Source organism: Leucoraja erinacea, chromosome 13, assembly GCF_028641065.1.
Source record: "Leucoraja erinacea ecotype New England chromosome 13, Leri_hhj_1, whole genome shotgun sequence".
In the NCBI taxonomy this organism is placed as follows: Eukaryota; Metazoa; Chordata; class Chondrichthyes; order Rajiformes; family Rajidae; genus Leucoraja; species Leucoraja erinaceus.
Genome location: NC_073389.1, coordinates 51683651 through 51691953, shown reverse-complemented (window position 1 = coordinate 51691953; position 8303 = coordinate 51683651). Strand labels below are relative to the sequence as shown.

General features: G+C 48.6%; 1 protein-coding gene across 1 annotated transcript in view; it reads right to left on the bottom strand.

The window, feature by feature from the left end:
* Positions 1-322: 322 nt before the first annotated feature.
* LOC129702496 (neural cell adhesion molecule 2-like) overlaps positions 323-8303 on the bottom strand; it is a gene marked incomplete at its 5' end in the record, with an annotated part of 163425 nt that continues 155444 nt past the window's right edge. Inside the window, 3 exons of the mRNA XM_055644223.1 lie at positions 323-1165; positions 3856-3972; positions 5047-5251. Of these exons, the coding sequence (XP_055500198.1) occupies positions 1054-1165; positions 3856-3972; positions 5047-5251 (434 nt within the window). The remainder of the gene's footprint in view (positions 1166-3855; positions 3973-5046; positions 5252-8303) is intronic.

Genomic DNA, 8303 nt, shown 5'->3' with positions numbered 1-8303 from the left:
ACAACGGCGATGAGGAAACACTTTTTCTCACAGAGAGTTGTGAGTCTGTGGAATTCTCTGCCTCAGAGGGCGATGGAGGCGGGTTCTCTGGATACTTTCAAGAGAGAGCTAGATAGGGCTCTTCCATCTGTATATATGTATATATGTATGTAGCGCCGTAGAATTTGTGCACCTATTCCCCCCCCCCCCCATCTCCCTTCTGTTTTGTTTTTTCTGTTTCTTGTTTTTTGTGTAAAAATTGTATGTATGCACTGAGTACGAGCAGCTTTCAGTTTCACTGTACATGTATAGTGACAATAAATGGCATATCATATCATAAAGATACTGGAGTCAGGGGGCATGGGGAGAAGGCAGGAACGGGGTACTGATTGGGGATGATCAGCCGTGATCGCATTGAATGGCGGTGCTGGCTCGAAGGGCCGAATGGCCTACTCCTGCACCTATTTTCGATGTTTCTATCAAGGTGCAGGTGGAGGGTGGAAGGGGGAGAGTGACGCTGCTGGTGATGTGAAACACCAGCCCTGTTTGCCTTGGATTGTGCAAAGCCTGCTGACTATCTGACGACAATGTCCTCTCTCCGCCTCAGGCTGCTGAAAGGAATAAGGGTGGAACAAGAGTCGCATTCTCCTTTGTTACAAGAATAGATAAGACTTCACTGACTGGGAAACAACAGACTGTGTTCTGCCTGCTATATAATATATGTATATATATTTACATAGATAAAGAGAGCAATATAAAGATCGATTTTTTTTTTTTAACTTTAACTCCACAATATCAGTTACATGTCACACTTTTTTAAAATTTTCTTAACAGCAAAAGGGGGAAAAAAAATTTAAGACAAATATCTTTTTTTCTCCAAAAATCCTTCCAGAAAAAACTCGGACATATTTCGTGATTTTTTTTTTTGTGTATTACTGAAAATGCAACTTAGGAAAGTTTCCAAAGCCATTCTGATACCTTGACCTCACAAATTATGGATTTCCTTTCCCAGAAACGTTGGCTGGGCAAGGTATACGGTGTTTTGCTAGCGTCTTGGACTAAGAGTTCTTCTGATTATGCTTTGGTGCCTTCTTCTTTAGGTTGGACGACATCGTTCGGCACAACTTCCTCCAGGCCTTCTGGACTCAAGCATTCCTTGCCATTGCCTTCCTTCAATGGTAACTTCCTGGGAGAGGGGGAGGGGGTGGGGGAGAGAGAGAAAAGGGTGAGAAGAATCATGGGCCTGTGCCACTTGGCAATTTTTTTCGGCGACTGCCAACGTCATATAGAAACATAGAAACATAGAAAATAGGTGCAGGAGTAGGCCATTCGGCCCTTCGAGCCTGCACCGCCATTCAATATGATCATCCAACTCAGTATCTCATCCCTGCCTTCTCTCCATACCCCCCTGATCCCTTTAGCCACAAGGGCCACATCTAACTCCCTCTTAAATATAGCCAATGAACTGTGGCCTCAACTACCTTCTGTGGCAGAGAATTCCAGAGATTCACCACTCTCTGTGTGAAAAATGTTTTCCTCATCTCGGTCCTAAAAGATTTCCCCCTTATCCTTAAACTGTGACCCCTTGTTCTGGACTTCCCCAACATCGGGAACAATCTTCCTGCATCTAGCCTGTCCAACCCCTTAAGAATTTTGTAAGTTTCTATAAGATCCCCCCTCAATCTTCTAACTTCTAGTGAGTGCAAGCCGAGTCGATCCAGTCTTTCTTCATATGAAAGTCCTGACATCCCAGGAATCAGTCCGGTGAACCTGCTCTGTACTCCCTCTAGGGAATCGCCACTATCAGTGTCGCCAAAAGATTTTGACCGTTTCAAAAATCCAGCGGCGATAAAAAATGATGTTGCGACGCTTGAAAAAACACCGGCGTGCATCATCGTTCGCAGATGCCGAGATGTGCGTTCAGCTCCGGCTGAACAACTTCTAATCTTGTGTGTGAACTCGATAAGAAGAAGAATAGGTTCTTGAGAAGTAAGAACGCCAAAGGTGACGGAGAGAAGGCGAGAAGATGAGCAGGAAGGAACTGCAGGTACGGGTTTAAACCGAAGATAGGCACAAAAAACTGGAGTAACTCAGCGGGACGGGCAGCATCTCTGGAGAGAAGGAATGGGTGACGTTTCGGGTCGAGACCCTTCTTCAGACTGGTTAGGGATTAGCGAATTGAGAGATACAGACGATGATGTAGAGAGAGATAAAGAACAACGAATGAAAGATATGCAAAAAAGTAACGATGACAAAGGGAACTGGCCACCGTTTGTTGGGTGAAAACGTTCCTTTTGGAAGGAGATGAGGAGGAGTTTCTTTAGTCAGAGGGTGGTGAATCTGTGGAATTCATTGCCACAAACATCTGGGAAGGCCAAGTCAGTGGATATTTTTAAGGTGGAGATTGATAGATCCTTGATTAGTACAGGTGTCAGGAGTTATGGGGAGAAGGCAGGAGAATGGGGTTGAGAGGGGAAGATAGATCAGCCATGATTGAATGGCAAAGACGACTTGATGGGCCGAATGGACTCATTCTGCTCCTACCGCTTATGAACATGTGCGGGGCAGGTTACATTCACACAGAGAGTGGCGGGAGCCTGGAACACACAGCCAGAGGGTTGGTGGTGGAGGCAGATATGAGAGGGAAAGATAGATCAGCCAAGATTGAATGGCAGAATAGACTTAATGGACTGAATGGCCTAATTCTGCTCCATGAACCTATGAAATATACAGGCCTGCTCAAGGGCTTATCTCCTCAGAGGTGTCTTTCTGATTCCAGGAACCAGAGATACAATAGACAATAGACAATAGGTGCAGGAGTAGGCCATTTGGCCCCTCGAGCCAGCATCGCCATTCAATGTGATCATGGCAGATCATCCCCAATCAGTACCCCGTTCCTGCCTTCTCCCCATATCCCCCGACTCTGCTATATTTAAGAACCTTATCTAGCTCTCTCTTGAAAGTATCCAGAGAACCCACCTCCATCGCCCTCTGAGGCAGAGAATTCCACAGACTCACCACAGAAAAAGTGTTTCCTCGTCTCCGTTCTAAATGGCTTACTCCTTATTCTTAAACTGTGTGTGGCCCCTGGTTCTGGACTCCCCCAACATCGGGAACATGTCCCCTGCCTCTAGCGTGTCCAAGCCCTTAACATATTTTCCAAGCCCTTAACAATCTTTCAAAGCCCTTAAGAGCGAGACCTTAGCAAGGCGACAGAGAGGTGGACCTCCTGTGAGCCCATCCCCCAGCCCGCCCGCCCGCCTGTCCCCGCCAGAGCTTCGTGGGTCGGCGTAACCGGGAGGGAGGGAGCCGCTGGAGACGTCGGGCGCGAGGAGCGAGGGGGCCAGTTGGGTGGGTGACACGGGCTAACGCCTCCAGTGCCTTCAAGGTCGGCTGCAGGCGGCGCCCCCAGGAAACAAAGATGGCCGGACGTGGAGAGGAGAGGGACGTCGGGTTGGCGGGAACTGCTCCAGTAGATCAGGCACGCAGGCGCGACCGGACTTTGTGGACTTTGAATAACACCGCCAAAATTATGTGTAATATACGCAAAATAAATGTCACTGTGCAGTTGCATCTGACAAATAAAACACTATTTACTGACCACTGACTACTGATTACTAATTACTGACTACTAACTATTGACTACTATTGAGTCATTGACCATTGACCCATTGACCATTGACCCATTGACCTATTGACCCATTGACCCATTGATCTATTGGCCATTGACTCATTTACCTTTGACCCATTGGTCATTGAGTCTTTGGCTGTTGAACCATTGACCATTGAATCATTTTCCCATTGATCATTGGCCATTGAGCCATTGACCGTTGAACCATTGGCCATTGAGTGGTGATTGGAGGCGGCCATACTTACTCTGGCTCGGTGAGAGGCGTGGTCTCGTTTGGTTCGTTCGCTGAGCTCCCATCGTGGTTTGTGATTGGTTCATCTTCTGTCCTCATCTCCACTATTGGTTCCTTCGATCCGTCCTTCCTGGGGAGAGAGAGCGGAGAGCGCCGGTAGAGTCGTACAGCAGGGAAACGGGACATTCGGCCCGACTTAGTTCAGTTTAGTGTCGAGATACAGCGCGGAAACAGGCCCTTCAGCCCACCGAGTCCGCGCCGGCCAGCGAACCACGCACATTAACGCTGCCCTACACACTCTAGGGACAGTTCACATTTACACCAAGCCAATCAACCTGCAAATCTGTACGTCTTTGGAGTGTGGGAGGAAACCGAAGATCTCGGAGAAAACCCTCACTGGTCACGGGGAGAACGTACAAACTCCGCAAAGACAGCACCCGTAGTCGGGATCGAACCCGGGTCTCTGGCGCTGGGAGGCAGCAACTCTACCGCTGCGCCCCCATGCCGTTGGGCTGCTCCTATAGCCGCTGAGAGCATGGGGGGGGGGGGGTGCCTAGCGAAGGAGGGCCGCTGGGAATGAAGGAGGGACCCGGAGGGGAGGGGGCTGCCGAGAACAAGGCCTGTTCCCACACTGTACCTCTAAAACGTAACTAAACAAAACCAAATGCAGGGTGGCGCGGTGGCGCAGCGGTGGAGTTGCTGCCTTACAGCGCTTGTAGCGCCAGAGACCCGGGTTCGATCCCGACTACAGGCGCTGTCTGTGCGAAGTTCGTACGTTCTCCCTGTGACTTGCGTTGGTTTTCTCCGGGATCTTCGGTTTCCTCCCACACTCCAAAGATGTACAGGTTTGTAGGTGAATTGGCTACAAACCTGTAGTGTTAAAAAATAAATTGTCCCTAGTGTGTGTAGGGTAGTGTTAATGTGTGGGGATCGCTGGTCGACACGGACACGGTGGGCCGAAGGGCCTGTTTCCGTGCTGTATCTCTAAACTAAACTAAAGTAAACTAAACCAAACCAAACTAAACTACTAAATCAAAAAAAAGCACCAAGTGTTGGAGTAACTCAGTGGGTCAGGAAGCATCTCTGGAGAACATGCATAGGTGGTTCTCGGGTGATCGCTGGTCGGCAGGGTCTCGGTGAGCCGAAGGGGCCTGTTTCCCCGCCGTTTCTCCAAAACTAGAAACAGGACGAGTCTTCTACTCACAAGTAGGCCGCTTTCCCTTCTTCCGCCTCCTTGACTTTGGTGCTGGAGCCGTTCTTCTTCCCGCACAGCCTGGTGGCGATGCACATCAGCACGCCGCACTGTTTGCTGAAGAAGCAGCTGATGTCCGTGATGACCAGGATCAGCAGCAGGGCGGCAACGGCGAGGCCCACCACCGCCCCCAACCCCAGGCTCCGGAACAGCGTGTCTGAGGGGGGAAACACACCGCAAACCATCAAAGGCACCCGCAGCAACTCAACCACCCGGGCACAGTCCACACACGAGAGAACTTTATTGATCCCAGGTGGGAAATTGATCTACCAACAGTCATAAAAAACACAAAATACATGAATAATAATAATAATAATAATAATAATAATATATTTTATTGTCGTTGCACAGAGGTACAACGGGATTTGGTACGCAGCTTCCATCCGATGTAATAACTTAATTAGCTAAAAATTTAGACACCCAGAGAAACAAGATAAAAAAAACACAGTTAAAGCTGAGGTGACGAGCGGAAAGGATTGGAGATGTGCAAAGGTTCGGGAGGGGAGTCAGTCTCAGTCTCAGTCGACCCCACGACTGAAGGGGGAGGAGTTGTACAGTTTGATAGCCACAGGGAAGAAGGATCTCCTGTGGCGTTCTGTGCTGCATCTTGGCGGAACCAGCCTGCTGCTGAAGGTGCTCCTCAGGTTGACCAGTGTGTGTCATGGAGGGGGTGAGCTGTATTGTCCAGGATGCTCTGCAGTTTGAGGAGCGGACATCCTCCCCTCCAAGACCAACCTCCCATCAATCCAACTCCAACCCCAGGACGGGTCCAGCCTTCCTGATGAGCTTGTTCTGATCTACCGTCGACCTCATTGGAGACCCTTGGACAATCTTTAATCTGACTTTACTGGACTTTATCTCGCGCTAAACCTTATTCCCTTTATCCTGTGGCTCTACACAGCGGCCGACTCGGCTTGTACTCGCTAGAATTTAGAAGATTGAGCGGGGATCTTATAGAAACATACAAAATTCTTAAGGGGTTGGACAGGCTAGATGCAGGAAGATCATTCCCGATGTTGTGGAAGTCCAGAACAAGGGGTCACAGTTTAAGGATAAGAGGGAAGTCTTTTAGGACCGAGATGAGAAAATCATTTTTTACACAGAGAGTGGTGAATCTGTGGAATTCTCTGCCACAGAAGGTAGTTGGGGCCAGTTAATTGACTATATTTAAGAGGGAGTTAGATGTGGCCCTTGTGGCTAAAGGGATCAGGGGGTATGGAGAAAAGGCAGGTATGGGATACTGAGTTGGATGATCAGCCATGATCACATTGAATGGCGGTGCAGGCTCGAAGGGCCGAATGGCCTACTGCTGCACCTATTGTCTATGTTTCTCTGTTTCTAAGTAATCATGTATTGTATATCCAATAAAGACATCAATTCTGAATAAGGGCCCAGACCCGAAATGTCCTCTGTTCATTCCTTGCGGAGATGCTGCCTGGCCTGCTGAGTTACTCAAGCGCCTTGAGCTTGTGCTATCATGTATATCTTAGTTCCTTCTCTTTCTAGTCTTTGACTGGATGGTGCAGGAGGAAAGATTTTCACCGTACCTCGGTACATGTGACAATAAACTCAACAGGCAAGACCTTTAAAAGACTGCCAGCATCATTGGCCCTGCTGGCAAAACAGAAAAGGCTGGAAAACCCCAGCATTTTTAACCATATTTTCTTCACGCAACTGTTTCTCATAGATTCATAGTGCTGTACACAGGTTAAAAGCTCCTGCGGCCCAACTTGCCCACACCGACCAAGATTCCCATCCTAGTCCCAAGTTTTTCCAGTCTTCTTTAGTCAGAGGGTGGTGAATCTGTGGAATTCTTTGCCACTGAAGGCTGTGGAGGCCAAGTCAGTGGATATTTTTAGGGCAGATAGATTCTTGATTGGTGCGGGTGTCAGGGGTTATGGGGAGAAGGCAGGAGAATAGGAGGATCAGCCATGATTGAATGGGCGGAGTAGACTAGATGGGCCGAATGGCCTAATTCTACTCCTATCCCTTATGACCTTCTGACTTTATACCCTTCTTCTCACCCCCCTACAATCAGTCTAAACAGGGTTCGGGACCCGAAACGTTGCCTATCCATGTTCTCCAGCGATGCTGCCCCCAGCTTGGGGCTGACCTGGAAGTGGCAACACAAATAGGTATGAAGATAGACACAAACTGCTGGAGTAACTCAGCGGGACAGGCAGCATCTCTGGAGAGAAGGAATGAGGTGATGTTTTGGGTTGAGACCTTTCTTGAGACTGAGAGTTCGTGGGTGCCTGGAACGCGCTGCTGCGAGTGGCGGTGGAGGCATATACGAGGTGTGGCGTTTAAGTTGTACGTTATGCTTGCCTTGGCCGGTTACAGCATTGGGTACGAGAGTCAGGAAGTCATAATGCAGATTAAAAGGACTGCGATTAGGCCGCATTTGGAGTATTGCGTGCAGTTCCGTTTGCCCCATTACGGATGGCTTTGAGACGGTGCAGAAGGGGTCTACCACAATATTGTCTGTGTTAAAACCCTGTCCCACTGTACGAGTTCATTCCAAGAGTTCTCCCGAGTTTGCCATGATTCGAACTCGGAGATTTACGGTAATGGCCGCTCGTCGGTACTCGGGGCTCTCGTGGACATTTTTCAACATGTCGAAAAATCTTCACGAGTCTTCCCGTGCTTACCTGCCGTTAGCGAGTCTTCCCGAGTACCTGCCGTTAGCGTTACGCGCCGCGAAGAGACGTCCCCGAGCTCCGACGTACCCGCTACGTTCATTCTCCGTGCTTACCGCGAGTTTGAATTTTTAAAGTCGGGAGAGCTCTTAGAATGAACTCGTACTGTGGGACAGGGCTATTAGAGTGTATTAACTATAAAAGCATCTGAAGAAGGGCCGTGATCCAAAACATTCACCCATACTTTTACTTCAGAGATGCTGGCTGTCCCGCCGAGTTACTCCAGCACTTTGTGTCTATCCTAGCTATAGGGAGAGGTCAGACCGAATTGGATTGTTTTCTCTGGAGAGTCGGAGCCTGAGGGGAAACCTGATAGAAGTACATTAAATTATGAGAGGCAAAGATAGGGTAGACAGTCAGAACCTTCTTCCCAGGATGGCAATGTGAAAGGCGACAGGGCATACAGTGCATTCAGAAAATATTCAGACCGCTCACTTTTTCCACTTTTTACGTTACAGCCTTATTTTAAAATGGATTCAATTCATTTTTTTAATCATCTATCTACACACA